The 19,276-nt window shown below is 50.9% G+C and overlaps 1 protein-coding gene across 1 annotated transcript in view; it reads left to right on the top strand.

Annotated features, from left to right (window-relative positions):
- Window positions 1–19,276, top strand: part of PIK3R6 (phosphoinositide-3-kinase regulatory subunit 6) — a 49,876-nt gene that overhangs the window by 29,309 nt on the left and 1,291 nt on the right. The window contains exons 13-17 of the mRNA XM_075559134.1: window positions 5,011–5,121; window positions 7,764–7,854; window positions 8,483–8,553; window positions 9,057–9,147; window positions 11,770–11,885. Coding sequence (XP_075415249.1) covers window positions 5,011–5,121; window positions 7,764–7,854; window positions 8,483–8,553; window positions 9,057–9,147; window positions 11,770–11,885 — 480 coding nt within the window. The remainder of the gene's footprint in view (window positions 1–5,010; window positions 5,122–7,763; window positions 7,855–8,482; window positions 8,554–9,056; window positions 9,148–11,769; window positions 11,886–19,276) is intronic.

Below are 19,276 nucleotides of genomic sequence, written 5' to 3'. Positions count from 1 at the left end.
CCAATCCCCTATTATTTCAGGGCTACAGATCCAGGTTCCGCATGCCTGCAACACATGCGCCCTTCTATCCTTCAGCACTCCTGTCTGAAGGACGAGCATCCTAAAAGTCCCCATTGCTATTCCTGCAGTCAGAGAGAGAGCAGGGGGTCTAGCGGTCCCCCACCCCCAAGCCCCCACAGTTATGTGAGCTCCAGCTTCCTTTCTATCGCCAAGACCATATTTTCCAACTACTGTTCCTTCCTCTTTGTTCCCAACTTCTGCATTCCAATCTCCAATAATTATCAATGCATCTTGATTGCCTGTTTGATCGACTTCTGACTGAAAATGTTATTAGAATTCTTCAGTTTCTTCAGCACTGGCTTTTGGGGTTGGTGCATCAAGTTGACTAATGGTGGTATTGACTGGATTGAAGGTGGGTAGAGTTAATCCTGTTACAGACAGCGTTGAATTTCAAGATGGATTGTGCAATGTCTTCCATTCCTCTTGATGGCTTTATCCCAAGCACAGCACTGACTGGATTATACGATCGGATCGTAGGATTGTCTGATTCACAATGGACGATACCAGTCCATTTCCGCTCACCAATGCCTAGGATATCAATCTTCCTGCGTTCCACTTCATGTTGGATCCTTCCGATTTTCCTTGATTCATACTGTGTACATTGTAAGTGCTGATTATTAATCAATGTTTGCAGCTGCCTCTTTTTGCCTTGCTTCCTGCCCCATCGGCAAATGAAGATGCCAGAGCCTGCCCCACCACCGGCTTCACACCCTCCCCGTCACCGTGGCCGGCTCTGCGTTGAGAAGGCAGCTCCTTCCTCAGTCGCTTTGGTGTGCTTCCGACCCCAGGGGCCCAGCCTCTGGCCCTTCGTCTGACACCGTTCTGCTCCCACACCTGACGTCCTTTCTGTGTTGTGCATACGATTCTCAGAGGCTGCCTCTGGCAAAGCGGGAGCCAAGTGCTTACTCAGCATCGTCTGTCCTTAGCCGAAGCGCTGCTGACACCCACTCACTGTGGGAGGCCCTGCTGGCATTTGAAACACCACTGGCAAAGCTTCCAGCTCCCAACAACACATAAGCCACCGCAAGGTGACAAACTGACAGCCAGGTGGTGGAGCAGCCCTATGGGACAGAGCGGAACTGCGCCTGTGGGTGTCTAAAACTGTAGCTCTTTATAGGAGTAGAAGAAAACCCTGTCTTGCTCCTGCGGGGTGGCGGGTGGTTTTCAATTGCTAACCTTTCCGTTAGCAGTCTATTGTGCAACCCAACAAGCTCCACCCACCAGCCCCTAGCACCCACCAGCAGCCTTCTGTATAGAAGCACTTGTCTATCATTAATAGTTCATATAAGCTGAACACATTCTCATAACCACAAAGGGTATCGTTGCCCCACGCCCCGAGCTACTGGCTGCGGAATAAGCTCGTCTGTACAGGATCTGCAGAACCAGAGACTAAACTCACTGCCATCAAACAGGTTCTGACCCATCTCGACCCGATGGGACAGAGTAGAACTGCCTCTGTGGGTTTCCAAGGCTTGAATTCCTCACGAGAGTAGGAAGCCTCATCTCTCTCCCAGCGGATATGCTGAGGATTTTATAGCTTAAGAGCATCTGTCCTTTTTGGCTACCATACTTGTTGCAGGCCTTTTCCCACTTTGCTTTTCAATGTTGCCAATTATGCTTTAAACATATATATTTATATATTAGATTGTTATAATGATATTATTATATTATAATTATTATACTATTTATATATTTTGATTCTTCTAGGATTTAAATTTTTTAAATCATTTTATTGGGGCTAATACAACTCTTATCACAATCCACACATGCATCAATTGTGTAAAGCACACTTATACATTCGTTGCCCTCATCATTCTCAAAACCCACTTTCCTCTTGGTTTCCTGGAATCAGCTCCTCGTTTTCTTTTTTCCCCTCCCCCTCCCTTCTGCCTCCCCTCCCCCCCCCCGAACCCTTGATAATTTATAAATTATTTTATCTTATCTTACACTGCCTGGCGTCTCTCTTCACCCACTTTTCTGTTGTCCATCCCCCAGAGAGGAGGTTATATGTAGATCCTTGTGATTGGTTCCCCTTTCCTACCCAACTTCCCTCCCAGTATTGCCACTCTCACCACTGGTCCTGAGGGCTTCATCTGTCCTGGATTCCCTGTATTTCCAGTTCCCATGTATACCGCTGTGTATCCTCTGGTCTCACCAAGTTTTCAAGGTAGAATTGGGATCATGATAGTTGGAGGGAGGAAGTGTTTAAGAACTAGAGGAAGGTTGTGAATTATTGCTACACTGAGCACTGAGTGACTCACTCATCTCCTCCCCACTACCTCTCTGGAAGGGATGTCCAGTTGTCTACAGATGGGCATTGGGTCCCCATTACATGCTCCCCTCATTTATGATTATATGATTCCGCCCCCCCCCCCCCGCCCGCCTTTGGTGCTTGAAACCTGGTCCCCTCAGCCCTTCAGGATCACATATGTTGGTGTGCTACTTGCATGTGGGCTTTGTTGCTTCTGGGCTAGATGGCCGCTTGTTTACTTTCAAGCCTTTTAAGTCCCCAGATGCTATATGTTTGATAATATTATATATTATAGTTATTGTAATATATCATATTGCTATATTATATATGTTAAAGATATATATATATTTTATATATATATTTAATATATATCTTTAGGAGAAAGAGGCGGCTTTCTTCTCCCATAAAAGTGACAGGTCTTCTTGGAAACCCACTCTGGCGTTCCACTTTGTCTTTCCAAGGTTATGATGAATTGGCATCAACCTGACGGCAGTGAGTTTAGCTGGTTTTTAATATCTTTCCCCAAACAAACCAAATTTACTGACATCGAGCGGATGCTGACTGACGGCCACCCGATAGCCCAGAGGATAATTGCCCCTGAGATGCTCTGAGACTGTAACTCTTTAAGGGAGTAGAAAGCCCCGTCTATCTCCTGAGGAGCAGCTGGTGATTTCGAACTGCTGGCCTTGGGCTTAGCATCTCCAGACATAACCACTGTGCCCCAGGGCTCCTTTGTGATATATTTACACGGTCGAACACATGTTGGTGCTGTTGCTAGGTGCTGTCGCGGCGATTCTGCCTAGCAGTCATGTAGTCTTCATAATTGTCACCTGTCACAGGCTTTCTCACTCACCTACATTGTGTTCTCACCCTTTTATTGTTCTGAATTTTCCTTTTAAATCATTAACCCATCTGCAATTAATTTCTGTCTTTCATGGACAGGGGTGTGTGCATGTTTTGGTTTGGGCAAGGGTTTAACCGGTTGTCCTAAAACTACTTATTCCATCAGCCATCTTGCTCCGTCCATTGGAAATGCTACTTTTGGCACGTACTACATTCTTACAGAGTCGTGCGCGTATTTCTAGATAGCTATTTTTTCTGGTTGCTCTATTCATTCCCTCACAATTAACATGGGTTTCATTTCTGGCCGAGTAAGCTCTCCTCGTTGTTCTTTCTGTTGCTGTTTCCCCCAATCCTCTCAAGGCTGTGCGTGCGTGTCCCACTTTCCAGGTAAATTCTAGAACCTCATTACAAGCTGGGGCTCTGTTCACTTGTTTGCCCGCATTGGAGTTTTAATTAAAGTCTGGAGGAGAAGGACCGCTCTTTGCATCTGAAAGGTATCGCTCTTCATCGATTAAAGTCACCTTGTATGTCCCTGGCCAAACTCACTGCCATCGGGTCAATGCTGACTCATAATGACCCCTCTGGGGTTCCAGGACTGTAACTGTTACTATGGGAGTAGAAAGCCCAGTCTTTCTCTCAAGGAGCTGCTGGTGGTTTTGAACTGCCGACCACATGGGTCGCAGCCCAAAGCATGACCATCACCTGTACTTGTGCCCATTTTTTCCTAAATCTGGTCCTCATGTCTGACTTTTTTCCCTGTTGTGAGCGGTAATTCACGCCTATCACATTTGGTTAGTACTTATTGCCAGTCTATTGATTGCATACGTGTTTACATTTCAGCGTGTCACTTTCTAAGCTCTCCCTTTGGCTTCATCGCCTGCTTCATTCCCATGCCCTCTTATACTTTGAGTCAAAGCCATAGGGGGTCTCTTTTCTGACTGCTGGCGTATGTATTTGTATGTACAAGGCAGACATTTGAGCCGGGTAGGAAAATGCTTTGCCCTCAGAGCTTGACGGATACTTGATACGAGGAAGCTCTGGGGCAGGCCTCGTTTGTGTTCCTTTGTTGTTGTTTCCTACCAGGATTCATATGTAGGATTTGAGTTTGACGCTCCTCTACCTTATAATGAACAGTGTGAGCGGCCTTTATACCTGCTCCAAAAGCAGTTTCCACAGATGGAAACATTTTAAGCAAAGACAGCCCTATTGGAATAAGTTTATCATCCCTCTGTGTGACCTTTCTGACGGGAGCATATTGCAACAGAGCAGGTGTGAGTCAGAAAGGGTAATATAGGATTGGGTATGAGTTGGATAGGCTACATCAACTCAAAATTTCATGGCAACTGTTATGTTCTCTTACGCTTTATAATCATAGAGTTGAGGGAGGCCGAGGGGATGAGGCATTAGTCCCTTCCCAGCCACATGCAAATAGCAGTTTATTATTCCATTCAGAGACCACCAGAGCTGAAAGAGACCTCCTCTCATCTTGTTCAACCTCTCTTTTTCCCGAACCTCGGGCTTGAAGAGCTGGGTAACCTGTCCAAGGTCATTGGTCTAGTGTAGGCTCTTTCATCGTGAGTGACATGTTCAAGCATCTTGTGATTTTCAAAGGCCTGGCACAGTGTTTAGCTGTGCACAGACACTCGAGATTTATTTGTGGAGTTGAATCCAGAAGATGAGGCTCTGGGTGGGAGGAGGTGGAAGCTAGGTGGTAGGAAAGACTTCGAGTTTTTGAAGGATCAGCTGGATTGGTGCACTACAGGGGGAATGGTGGAGTTTGGGAGTTTCTCCCATAAGAGCGTGGCACCTTCCGCATGGAGCGAGGTGACGGAAGACCGTCTCTGCCTCACTTTCAGCCTCCTTCCTGGGATACGTGCCAGACTGTGGACCCTTTCATCCTCGATGCCATCACCTACTACATCCGCATGGGCACCCAGCCCATCTACTTCCAGATCTACGCAGTCAAGGTAAGCTTCCTGCCGGGGCAGCAAGAGTGCCACGACAGCCCGTGGGATCCCACGACCCTGCAACCTAAATATTTTGGCTCCGAGGGAGAATAGCGACCAGGGTACAAGTAATAAACAGACCCAAGCACTCTTGGATATTCATTATTATCTTCTTCATCTCTGGATGAGTCACATAAATGTTGCTTTCTGAGATCTCAAATCCAAGCAGAAGTAGATCTCCTCAATGTGGAAAAGTCTCTTGAATCCTTGATCCCTTGGGATTGGCCACTGTGGGGGATTAGGAATGAGGAACTGGTTGGTATGGGAGTCATCATTGGGAATTGCTGCGTTTCTGGACTCCCAAACTCTGGCCAGTGTTTGATCACACACTCTCGTCCCTCCATGGCCCTCCTCCCACCACACTCCTCACCCGCTCCTAGATACTTCCAGGGCCTTCCATGTGCTCACTGCCCATCATCCCCGTCTCCTTTCTTCTGTCAGAACCACGCCCCCCTCATTCTTCCTCTCCCCTTGCATCCTTTCCCTATTGTTTTCTCAAGCCCAGACCAGGGCTTCTGTGCACCTCTCCCTTTGAGAAACCTGCGCTTTTGAGCAGCGCCTGGCTGGGGGTGGGGAGGTCCAGTCCAATGCCCTGGGTCTTGACCTCTCTGCACATTGTGGTGTCCACCCTCAGCTGGGCCCGCAGTGCCCCCTTGGCAAGCCCCTTTAACCTCTGACAAAACAGCTGTCACAGCCTCCACCGTCCTTCTCAAACGCGATCCTTTCAGCCACTGCGCTTTCCGCTAGATCACTGCGGGGGGGCAATGAGATCTTTCCACACTCCCTGCCCCTGCCTCCTAGGGTATCCACACCCATCCCCAGCTTTACCTGCTCGGTTCCAGGGGACCGCCTCCAGTCCATAACAAAGCCCTTCCTTCATCAGTGCCCCTGACCAATCTGCTGCCACCTCCTGCTGGACAGCACCCCTTCCATCCCAGCCTGTGGCATTTCCAATTGTCTTCCTGTGTTGCAAACGCCACAGCGGGCTTGGGGGGGGGGGAGGGCGGGGCGGGGGGGGGGGGAAGAGCCCAAGGGTGAACGCTCCTCAGCGCTCAGTCTGTTAATCTCCTACTGTACGTTGACGTTCCACACCCTAGCTAGCGTTAAATGGAGGTAGCAACTTTCGTTTAAAAAAAAAGTTAGTTGTTGACTTATTTCCCCCTCCCTTCGTTCCTTCCCCCACCATCCCAGACCTCTGCCAGTTTCCCTTTTCTCAGTGTGGTTTTATGTGATCCCTTTCTTTATGAGATGGACTAACTTTGTTGAGCATCGTGTCTTCCAGATCCGTGCAGGTGGTGGCATGCCGGACCGTTTCATCGGTGCTTTTCAGAGATGTGTGCCACCTGCACTCACTAACGTCTGGTCGATGACCACGCACAGTCACCCTGCAGGACACAGTAGACCTGCCCCTCGGAGTTTCAGACCCTGTAACTGTTTACACGAGTAGAAAGCCCATCTTTCTCCCAAGGAGCGGCTGGTGGTTTCGAACTGCCGACCTTGCGGATCACAGCTCAGCACATAACCCCTACGGCACCAGGGCTTCTCCAGAGATGCGTAGTGTTCCGTTGTATGTATGCTCCAGAGTCTGCTGATCCATTCCTCCACCCACAGGCACGATAGGTGGTCCTCTTTTTGCTATGGTGGATAGCGCTGTGACCAGCATGGATGTGCCGCGTTCTGTTCGTAGTTGGTCCTTTGCTTCTTTGGGGTCTCTGCCGAGTACAGAGATTGCTGGGTCAAATGCATTCTATTTCACAGTTGGTTCCGTAGTGGCTGAACAGAATTTAGCTTTTTAAAGACCGTAGTTCCCAGGACTGCCCAGGGCTTATCTGCTCATACAGACAGAAAGGGCCTCGCTTAGAAGCAGTATTAATATCTTCTTCCTTCTCTGCTTGAAGACTGGCTCGCTTCTCATGACCCTGGTCACTTTCTTGGTGCAAGTGCCTGGAAGTGGCCGCCACATTACTGCACCCGAGCTTCATTCTATCAACCCCTTCAGGCTCCACCTCCAGAAGGGACAGGGTCCAAGTTCTGGGACACAGTGGACAGCCCCTTAACCAGCCGCTGTATAATAGAGGTCTCCAAATTCCCATCCAGGGACGGAATGATTCTCCCTCTTCTCCACCCCAGTTGCTGTTGTTGTTGTTGGTTGTGGTTGTTGTTAGGTGCCGCTGAGGCAGTTGCAACTCACAGGAGCCCCATTTACGACAGGGCAACACACCGGGTTCTGCGCCATCCTCGCCACTGGTTTGGAAAGCATTGCCAACCAGACGTCTTCTTCACTCCTCCTTTGATGTGAACTTTGCCCTTGGGTCCTCGGCGCCCCACCCTACATACACACATCCCCTCCCCCCACACACACCCATTAGACAGTCGAGGCTACCTGTAGTTTGGGTCTTCATCCATAGTTTACTTGACGACTTATCAGGGGCTCATATGTCAATGGATCGATAGATTGATTCAGGACCACTTTACGCAGCTCAGCATGGAATGTTGAAGGACAGGTTGGGGACACCATGTGGGCCACTCTCTCCACCTTTGGGCTGGTGGCGGGGCTGGGGCTGGGGCTGGGGGGCTGCTCTCCAAGCCACCCCTTCTCCCAGATCTTCTTCAGTGACCTGAGCCGGGAGCCTGAGGAGGATGTCTTCCTCACAGAGCTGAAGGCAAAGATCCAAGACTCCAGATTCCCCAAAGGTGAGCTCCTGGCTGCACGCTCCCAAAGCTCATCGGGACTCAGCCCTCCCAAGACCCTTTTCAAGAAAGTCCCCTGCCCCACCCCACCACAATCATGCCTGCTCTCTCCCACACTGCTGCTCAGAATCCTTGGCTCGCCACAGGTTCTGCTGGGCCCTGCTGAATGCTTCTTTCCACTCAGAGAGGCAGAACACGGAATCCAGCATCTCAGCTACAGCCGCAGGGAGGTGGGGAAGCCGGGGTGGACGGGTAGTCATGGAGAGGAATATGAAATCTGCCACGGACTGCCAGGAGACCAGACAGCTCCTGAGAAATGCAGATTCCAAGACTCTGCCTCCTGGGTTAGTCCAGGGAGACTAGAGACACAAATTCATAGACCAGCGGTTCTCAACCATCCTCATGCCACCACCCTTTCAGACCGTTCCTCATGTGTGGTGACCCCCAACCATACAATTATTCTCGTTGCTCTGTCATCACTGTCATTTTGCTACTGTGATGAATCAGGTGACCCCTGTGGAAGGGTCATTACACACACACACACACATACACACCACCCCCCCCCAGGCCCATCGTGAGTTGGGATCGGCTCTCAGCACCCAGGTCTTGTTTTGTTTGCACCTGCTCTCAGATGGCTGTCCAGCCAAGAAGAGAGGTGTGGCCGAGGGTCAAGGCGCCGAGCTCTCCATCTGCTACCAGAAGGTGAGTGTCCGAGACAGGTGCGTGAGTGTCGGGGCAGGCGGTGGCCAGCAGGTGCCGCTGGCTGGAGCGAGTGGGGACAGACAGAGCCAGAGGAACTTTCTGGCCCCTTTTTTGTGGCACCTGCCACACCCGTCTTCAGAGAGTTTTGCACTGAGGGATGGGCTGAGAATGACCTTCAGTACAAACAAGAAGGTTGACCTGAGATAAGGGACAACAGAGAAGGCCGCTTGCTAAAAAGATCTTCCTCACCCACTGGCCATATGCTTGCAGGCCTTCCACTGGGGGGTGTTGTCTCAATTTGGAGGCTGGAGATGCTCGGTCATCCGGGGCTCCAGATATTCGAAGCCTGCCTCAGCTGGCCCCCTGGGTGGAACTTAGTGGAACAGAGAAGACTTGGGGGCATGGGCGGGAGGCAGGGGAGAGAAATGCACGTGGCTGATGTGAGGATGCATAAGGGGCTTGTCCTGAGGGACCCCTGTCTGTCCCTGCCTCCCCCTCCCCAGGCCCTGCTCAGCCACCGGGCACGAGAGGTCACTGTCTCCTTGCGGGCCACAGGACTGGTCCTGAAGGCCATTCCAGCCAGCGACACTGAAGGTGAGGAGCTGGGCAGACAGCACAGGGGGAGAGGGGTCACAGAGGAGGAAGGCAGGAGAGTGAGGGACCAGGGGAAGGAGGCCTTCCACCATCACCGTCATTACCCAGCAAGGCTAAGCGCCGGCCAGTGCTGAGCTCAAGACGGACACTGGATCCCCCTGAGAAACAAGGCCTCCGCCCTCAGGCTGCGTCCTCTCTGATGACCACATCGGCAGTGAGGAGGGGCTGCCTTATGAGCAGGATCCGTGCCAGAGGCTTGAGAAGATGCACGTTGAAGGGGTTGTGGGTGGACCTGTATCGTCCATTGCATTTTATCTAGAACATATTGTTTGTCCCTTCCTCTCAGGAGACAGGCGGTCTCCAGTTCACAGAAGGCACCGCCGCCAGTCCTACTAACCGAGCTCTGGCCAGGCCTTGGGGGAATCTGAGTGTGCCAGCCCGGCTCTCTGGGAGTAAGGCCAAGGCTGGCCGCCTGGGGTAGCAACCACTGGGCGTGTTTACGGGAGGTCACCCTGCGCGAACCTGCGGCCCACATGCACCTGTGTGCGAAGCACCTTAGCCCCATCAGAAAGGTCTTCTGGTGACCAGGGGCCTTCACAGAACTCGTGGGAATGTTGAGTTAAAAGATGATGGAATTTTTCCACGGACGTTTTTGAAGCCCCCTTTGAGCAACTTTTCTTCCTGGAAACTGCAGCAGAGAGCCAATTGTACATGCTGTGAGAAAGGGCGGGACCAGGCACAAAGCTGGGCCGTGTCACACTCGATGTCATGCCTCTCACCCTGGCGCCACCTGCCCCCACTGTGAGTCCAGCTCTCTGAAGGGAGGCTGCCCGGGGTGCTTGGTCCACCCAACGAGGGCTCTGTCTTGTCCACCCCTCAGTCCTCTCAGTAAACATTGAGCTACCCAGTAAACATGTACTGAATCAATGAAGTGCTATTTTCTATCCCTACACACACACACACACACACACACACACACATTCCAAAATGGCTCTATTTGGAATCTTCCAGAAGAAATAGCTAAGGAGCGTACACATAAACTGTGCTGGGAAGCCATCTCTCACTCAGCCCTTGGCGTCCAACTGGAAGTGATCACCGCTGTTTCCGAAAGCCCAGGGGGTGGGGGTGGGGGAGCTTTGCTAGCATCACACTGGGGCCACCTCTGTCTGCAGTGGGTGTGTGGCCCATCGCTCCTAAATGACACCACACTTGGCCCAAAGGCAAAACTCGAGGAGCTGCATCCATTGCATCACCTCGTGAGCAGGTGAGAGGACCTTGCGGATGAGATGAAACAGTGTGACAGCGGTTTTTACTGGGACATCTCCATGGCCACAAGGGGGAGGTGCGATTCTGGAAATAACTCATCAGCCAGGGGTGTTGATAGCACGGTGGGTCAGTGGAGCACAATCTAGAGCTATATTACTGAACAAAACAAAACAACAACCAAAAAAACAAGCAAAACAAAAGTGGAAAACGGACTGCCATCCAGTCAATTCTGACTCATGGTGACCCTATAGGACAAGGTAGAACTGCCCCTGTGTGTTTCTGAGAGTAGAAAGCCTCATATTTCTCCCACAGGACACCTGGTGATTTCGTTGACCTTGACCTTGAGGTTAGCCACTCAATGTGTAACCACTATGCCACCAGGGCTCCTCGGGTTCAAATCCCAGCCTTGCCAACTATTGTCTGTGACACTGGGCAGGTTACTTGTGACTCTGTTTCTTCCTTTCTAACATGGAACAATGACATGTACATGTAGAGAGCCCACTGCAGGGACGCCTTGGTGGCCTAGTGGGTTGTGTACATAGTGAGCTGGTAACTACGAAGTCAGCAGTTCAAACCCACATGCCACTCCCTGGGAGAAAGGCAAAGCTCCCTGCTCCTGTGAGGAGGGACAGCCTTGCAGTTGCACTCCATCCCACAGAACCCACTTGATGGCAGCAGGTCTGGAGTCCTGTGTGCTTTGGTTTTCTTGAGTAAATAATCAAATGTTAGCTTCCATTTTTTAAAACTGTCTTTTGGCTCTCTCTTTCACGAGACTCTTCCACTGCCTGACCAACCCAACTCCGACTCATGTCCCACCCCAACATTGTCCATCCCCAAATTCTACAAGAACTGGTATTTCGGTACCAGAACCCTCCTCAGAGGCAGGAACTGGGAAGAAGCCTCTTCCGTGGGCCAGGGAAACTTCACCCCACAAAGCCAGGGAAACCCTCTCAACCCCCTGCGCGCCTCCCTCGGAGCCTCTGTTGTGCACAAAACCCTGCGCTGGGTGCTCTTTGCCCTCTTGGCATGGCCAGTTGGCATGAGGAAGGCCAACAGAACTTTCTTCCCTTGAAAAGTGGGTGCAGGCTGAGATGAGGAGAGGGTGGTGGGTGGGGATTTAGGCCGTGGAGGGTTCTGCTTGAAGATACGGATGCTTGGTGGGTTCACCAGGAAGAGAGGTGATCTGGAAGCTGGTAAAGGTGCCATCTGGGGGAGGGGCTACGCAGGGTGTGGGGACGGGGTGGGGAGGGTGTCAAAAGACCTGTATGGAGGCCTTCTTAGGACCTAGCCCCTCCGACTTCCTTACTTCCCAGAAAGGCCATTCAAACCTTCCCCTACACCATCTTCTCTGCCCCCTCTCAGGACCCACCCACCCGCCCCGCACTGCTGCTCCCGTGACAGACCACACGTGCCTGAATGTCAACGTGACTGAGGTGGTCAAATCGTCCAACTTAGCAGGAAGGGCCTTCTCGGTGAGTGCTGGGTAGAAGGAAGGAGAACCGGTCGATGGGAACGTGGATGCGTAAGCAGGGTACGTGGCGGGGCACCCACAGAGAAGGGGGGGCTAAAGAAGGAGGAGCAACTTCTGAGCCGTCTTGAGATTTCACTGTGGAAGTGGGTCTTGCGATCAGAATGGATCTGCTTGCCTAACTGGCTGGTTGAAATATTGAATGCCAGCTAGCTGTGTAGGGGGCTGGAGGGGTCAGAGCCCTGCCCTCCGCCTGCTGAGTGTTTAGCAGAGGACCCAAGGCACAGCCAGATGGCACCTGCTCTTACCCTCCTCAACCAGCCAGCATCCAGACTGCGGAGCACACCCAACCTTTGGCCATATCAAACCAGCTCTTTCAACCTCATCGCCCTACTACCGCCCCCTCCTCCTTACCTTACTGATCCTTCCTGGCCGAAGACCATCCATTTTTCCCCCTTTCTGATGGATTCTCTGGAATTCACCTCCCTACTCAACTTGGCCTTGGATCCCCATGCAGATACCTGAATCATGTTCTCATCAAAATTCCTGTTTCCCATGTACCATCCACCAAGCGGAGCCCTGGTGGCATAGTGGGTTACATGTTGGGCTGCTAACTGGGAGGTCAGTAGTTCGAAGCCACCAGAATGAGAAGACTTTCTTGTAAAAATGGACAGTCTCAGAAACCCAAAGGGGCAGTCCTAGTTTGTCTTGGAGGGTCGCTCTGAGTCAGAATTGACTCGATGGCTGTGGGTTTGGGTTGGGTTGGAGGGCCACTAAGCGGTACGCTGTACGTACCACCAGTTCAGTCCGTTTGCCCCAGGCTTGAGTGCTTCTGGGAGCAATCCACTTAGGGGAAAACCATAGCAGATGCATGGCTTCACACCCCACCTGGGACTCTGGTGTCACTCAAAACCCTTTCCTCTTCCCTCTCCTCCGGGCTCTTCTCCGCCCTTCAAAAACACACACTACCAGTCAGAGATGCCTGCCTGTTATTGTTGGACTGATGCGAACCCCAAGTACCACAGACTGGCACCTGCTTGCCCAGGCCTGCTCCGTCTGCACAACTCGTGGCATGCTCTCGTCTGTGTTGTCATGCTCTAGCCTGTGTTGTCATGCTCTAGTCTTTGTTGTCATGCTCTAGTCCGTGTTGTCATGCTCTAGTCCGTGTTGGCATGCTCTAGCCCATGTTGTCACGCTCTAGTCTTTGTTGTCACACTCTAGCCCGCATTGTCATGCTCTAGTCTTTGTTGTCATGCTCTAGCCCATGTTGTCATGCTCTAGTCCGTATTGTCATGCTCTAGCCCATGTTGTCATGCTCTAGTCCGTGTTGTCATGCTCTAGCCCGTGTTGTCATGCTCTAGTCCGTATTGTCATGCTCTAGCCCGTGTTGTCATGCTCTAGCCCGCATTATCATGCTCTAGTCCATGTGGTCATGCTCTAGTCTTTGTTGTCATGCTCTAGTCCATGTTGTCATGCTCTAGCCTGCGTTGTCATGCTCTAGCCTGCATTGTCATGCTCTAGTCCGCGTTGTCATGCTCTAGTCTTTGTTGTCATGCTCTAGTCCGCATTGTCATGCTCTAGTCCGTGTTGTCATGCTCTAGTCCTTGTTGTCATGCTCTAGTCCGTGTTGTCATGCTCTAGTCCGTGTTGTCATGCTCTAGTCCGTGTTGTCATGCTCTAGTCCTTGTTGTCATGCTCTAGTCCATGTTGTCATGCTCTAGCCTGCGTTGTCATGCTCTAGTCCGTGTTGTCATGCTCTAGTCCGTGTTGTCATGCTCTAGTCCGTGTTGTCATGCTCTAGCCTGCGTTGTCATGCTCTAGTCTGCGTTGTCATGCCCTAGTCCGTGTTGTCATGCTCTAGCCCATGTTGTCATGCTCTAGTCTTTGTTGTCATCCTCTAGTCCATGTTGTCATGGTGTCTTTTGGGTGCCTTTGAGGGGACTCATCTTCCAGCACTCGATCGGCCAAATTCTCTTATTGCCCCAAGTGTTTCCACTGGCTTATTTTCAGAAGACCATCACAAGCCCTCTTTGCCGAATTTACCCTAGTCTCAAGTTCTGTTGAAACCTGTCCACCACAGGTGGTCCTGCTGGTCTTTGAAATGCCAGTGACCTTGACTCCAGCTTCATAGCAGCACTCCAACAGATGGGTGGTAGAAATCTCTTTCTAGCTGTGACTTTATCTCCTGTCTTTGCTTCTCAGCCAAGCTTTTGAAAAATACATCCAGAAGAGTTTCCAGCCCCTTACCAGTAAATCTTCCCTCCACTACCATCTCCCGACAGCCCAGGGCACATGCTGCCAAGACCACCTGTCCTCTCTGAGTCCTTGCACTGTTGGTCTGTGTGATGCGTGGCTAGGAGTCCTGGTGGCGTAGTGGTTATGCGTTGGGCTGCGGATCCACAAGGCTGGTACATTGAAACCACCAGCCACTCTGTGGAGGAAAACGGGGTTTTCTATTCCTGGGAATAGTTAGTCTTGGACACTCGCAAGGGCAGTTCCGCTCAGTCCTCTAGGAGTTAGAATTGACTCCAGAGCAGTGAGTCTGGAGGGACTTTTTTGTGTGTGTGTGCTGTGTGGATATTATTCACAATTTCTTTACCTTATGGATTTGGGGGAACTACAAGGGAGTACAAGAAGCCCATTCATTCCCAAGTCCCGTTCCCTGGAAAGGATGACTGCTGGCATTTTGAGGGCTGACATGCAGCCTTTTAAAAATACATTTTTACATAACTGATAGCTATGGTACATGCTGGCCTCTAACTTGGTGTTCTGACACGTAAATGTACTATGAACACTTGTGTGGGCCATTAAATGGTTGTATATCATTCAATATATTGCATGAAATATTTATTACATAAACTCGCTGCCAACTCATAGCGACCCTATAGGACAGGGTAGACCTGCCCCTGCGCATTTGTGAGACTGTAACCGTTATCAAGAGCAGAAAGCCCCGTCTTTCTCTCCTGGAGCAGCTGGGGTTTTGAACTTCTGACCTTGTATACTACACAGTGACCTCATCTGTCTTGAGGATTCTTTCATGGATCTCTTGTAGTTCAATTACTATTATAGGTAACACTGTAAAGAACATGTTCAGGGATAAATGTTTGCATAAGAAGCATGGTCATGGGTTGGTTTTTTTTTAAGTGCCTAGAAGGTGAATCATTCAGAAAGCATGTGTCTTTTAGGGCTTTGGATACTTTTGCCAACATCCCCCCACCCCCACCCCATAAATTCTCTAACAAGTTCTGCTTTCTCAGTAGAGTTCCAGAGTAGAAAGTCAACATGTTTTCACACGTCTTACCTTGGCAAACTTGATTGTCGACATTTCCGTTATTCCAGCATACCCTGTTTTGATTACAGGTGAATGAAGCTGAATAAGACTTTCTTGAATTTGTGGATGCCTTCTGTATTTTCTGGTCCATGTTTCCTGTGTTTATTCTTGTCCTTTCTCGATGGTGTGATGCCTTATTTCATAACGCAAGAATATTTGTCCCCCGGTTGTCATTTCTTTTAGAAATGACTTGCCCAGTTTGTCTGTTTTTTGGTGATTTTTTTCACCTGAAACAGTTTTATGTTTTTATGTTGCACAATCTACCAGTTGCTTTCTTTGGTGACTTCTGCCTCTGGCATCATTTTTCCAACCCCAATATTGTACATGATGTCTGATTCTTTTTCACATATCAGTGAATGGAAAACATGCTATTTTACGTACCACTAAGTGAGAAATAGGGAGCCCTTGTGTTGCGGTGGCTACGAACTGGGCTACCAACCACAAGGTCGGCAGTTCGAAGTCGCCAGCTGTTCCTCAAGAGAAAGATGAGGCTTTCTGCTTCCATAAAGATTTACAGACTTGGAAACCCCCAGGGGCAGTTCTGCTCTGTCCTACAGAGTACTGATGATTCAGAATGAGTGAGGCAGAAGAAGAAGAAAAAAGAAGCTTCCTAAACGATAAACAGCATTTTATTTATTTCTTTTACTTTGGTGGAAATGTACTCACCAAAACACTTGCCAACACAACTACTTCCTCGTGTGCAGTTCCAGGACTCTGCTTACATTTTCCACCTTGACTGCCATTATGGTTATCCTTGTCCAATCACTATCGGACACTACAATTAACAGAAGTTCGTTACCCTCTCCTTTCCTCCCACTCCTGGTAACCATTCGTAAATTTTTGGTTTCTATCAATTTGTTCAAAGGCGCTTTGGTGGTGTAGCAGTAGCACATGGATCTGCTAACCACGGGTCAGCAGTTCAAAACCACCAGCAGCTCTGTGGGACCAAGGTGAGACTTTCTACGACTCCCGTGGAGTCACAGACTTGGAAAGCCACACGGGCAGTTCTGCCCTAGCTCTATGGGCTCTCCATGGGAGACAGGTGGGGCGGCCTGCTCTAGGAAAGCTCTGTCGTCTCGGGAGCCCGACAGGGGGCACCTGGGAGTTGAACTAGGCTCCGTGGTGGTGGGCTTTACATGCGCGTACTTCGTAGGAGTGAGATCAACTGTGTTTGTCCTTTTGTGACAAACGTATTTTGCTCAGGGTGGCGTTTTCAAGGTTCAACCATGAAGAATTCTTTCTTGTCGCTCTGATTGTAAAATACTTCAGAACTTCAGAACACCAAAATCGCTGAGTTGCCATCGAGCTGATTCCAACTCATAGGACAGGGTAGAATTGTCCCTGTGGGTTCTCTGAGACCGTGACTCTTTATAGGAATAGAAAGGTCATCTTTCTCCCGCGGAGCGGCTAGGGGTTTCGAACTGCTGACCATGCAGTTAGCAGCCCACCTTGTAACCACTGCACCGCCAAAGCCCCTTCCTGACTCCAAGGAGCGGGGAGGGAAAAGTGCTTTAGGACCAATGGGAATGATATGCTCAGCTCAGGGCTTAGCTGCTAAGCCAAAGCTTGGCAGTACAAATCTACCCAGGAGTGCCTCCAATGAAAGGCCTGGCAATCTGCCTCCCACATCTCGGCCCTTGAAAACCCTGCAGAGTGCAGCTCGACTCTGACACACATGACGCAGAGGGGGCGTACCCTGAGTGGACATTGTCTCTGTGAGGACCTGATTGGGCTTTTTCCTGACGCTTCTTCTTCATGTTTGTGGTTGTCTCTCTCCTTTAAGGCCTTATGCATTTTCCACGTTTTCCTTTTGCAGCCTGGCTGATAGAATTCCAGTCTGTGTCGTCATTGAGGTGCACTGGCGGCATAGTGCTGCACTCTGCGTGGTCCGCAGTTCAAACCCACCAGCTGACTCCATGGGAGAAAGGCGGGCTTTCTACTCCTGTAAACAGTGACACTCTCAGAAACTCACAGGGGCAGTTCTGCTCTGTCCTAAAGGGTCGCTCTGAGTCAACATCGACTCAGTGGCAGTGAGTCTGGTTTGGGTTTTTCATCAGACATCTGGGGATCATCTGCCTCCTCTTTCAACCTCCCGTGCTCTGCTGGTTTGACCTCTCCCACCTCTGTCTTTCTGGTCCAGCTAGGTTGAGCAGCCACGGACTGATCCTAGGATTGAGGGTCTTCCTGGGACATGGGGTTTTCAATGCTGAAACGGGTATAGAAACTTGCCAGGCAAGTCGGGATGTGCTGGCCACCCGTGGTTCAGACCCTCGTCCATCCTCATTCATCCTCTTTTCTGAAGAGATGCAATCCCCTCCCAGCTGATCTGATCCCTGATACCCCTCCTAGTCTGCTTGCATCCATTTTGCACACTTCTGCCCACGTGATCTTTTTAACAGACCTCTGACCGGTCACTTTGGACTAGAAGCCCCTGTGCCATTCCCCAGTCTCCGTGGCACGAGGGCAGGAGCTCTCTTGGTGGGGCACAGCCTGGCTCCTGTCTTCTCCAGCCACTACCTGCGGCCTTTTCACCCATGGTGTGCGGAAGTGCCCAGGGGAGTCCCCAGAGGGTACAGATAGTTCACATGCTTGGCCGCGAACCGAAAGGTTGGAGGTTGCAAGCCACTCAGAGGTTCCAAGTCCACCCAGGGGAGCCTCAAAAGAAAGTCCTAGTGACCTACGCCCCCAAAACATCTGCTCCTGAAAGCCCAATAGAGCCCAGGTCTCCTCTGGCACAGGGGCTCACTACAGCAACTGGGTTTCCTGGTTAACTCCGGGCCTTTGTGCACGCTGTTCGCTCCGCCTGCAATCAATCCTCCTTCCCCTTCTCCACCTGCTGTGCCCACCTCCTACTCACCCTTCGAGATGAAATGGAGGTGTCGTGTCCCTGGGCGATCTCTCCCGCTATTCCTTCTTCCTTCCACATTCCCCCCTCCCCTCTGAGCTAGGGACCCCAACCCCTGGGCTCCCGCAGAACCCTCGGGGCACAGCCATGAGTCATCTGCAACACTGGGGACAACGGGGCCTTTCTGTCTATGTTAACAGGACATGAGCTCGGGGCCCCCTTCTTCACCCATTATCCCCTGCACTCACTGTGCTACCTCGTGCCTAGTGGGATCTGCAATCAGATCGTTTGATGTCAAGGTGCTGCCGGTTCTGAACTCAGGGCCACATCGCCTTCATCCCTGTTACCCCACCAAGCCATTTATCTCTCTGCCCTTCAATTAACCCCACATGTGTTTATAGGCCAGGTTGGCACAATCAACTAACTACCTCACTGGTCTTTGTGAGCTCCAAGGTCAACAGGTGTGTTACCTTGGCAGGAGGTTTAGAGAGTCGAGGGAAGTAAAACCGGAACAACAACATTTGGGCTTTGGGGTGTGGACGTCAGGAAGCCACCAACGGAGAACAGGAGGCATTCTGACCATGTCCTCCTCCTGTGAGACTCCAAAGTCCAAACTCACTGCCACCAAGTCAGAGACACGATAGGACGGGGCGGAACTGCCCTGTGGGTTTCTGAGGCTCTAATTCTTGACAGGTAGCATAGTAGTTGAAAGGTTGGGGACGGAGGCGCAGAAGGAGACAGGCTCGGTCAGGACTGGGAAGTAGAGAGAGCTTTCTTAAGGCGAGGGGAGACTCCTGAACAAGCTCCGCAACTCAACGAGTTAGGTCAGGGGAGTCGTGCCCGGCACTGGGGCGGCAGGAGATATGTAGGCTAGGAGCCAAAGGCATGTGGGCCCATAAGGGGAAGGGAGGTTTCTTGTGCTGCATTAGCAGGTTTCGGCTGGGGGTGCAAGTTTCGGGTCTGGAGATGATCTGTTGGCAAAGCATCTTGTTCTTTGAAAACTTGCTTCCTGGAATGCTAGGGAGAGGGGGCTGTGTGAGCCCTGCCCGGGGAGATACGCTCTGAAATCCTGGAGGCAAAGGTTACGAAGTTCAGCAGGTCACTTGTCTTCTTGAGAAGCTGGTGCAAGGGGCTGCCTGGTCAGACCCGGCCCAAACAGTAATTACCCACTGGACTGCTAATATCAAGGTCAGTTCTTCAGAGATGAGGCTTTCTACTC

This window comes from Tenrec ecaudatus, chromosome 10 (genome assembly GCF_050624435.1).
Source record: "Tenrec ecaudatus isolate mTenEca1 chromosome 10, mTenEca1.hap1, whole genome shotgun sequence".
NCBI lineage: Eukaryota > Metazoa > Chordata > Mammalia > Afrosoricida > Tenrecidae > Tenrec > Tenrec ecaudatus.
This window is presented reverse-complemented; position numbering and strand designations above follow the sequence as displayed.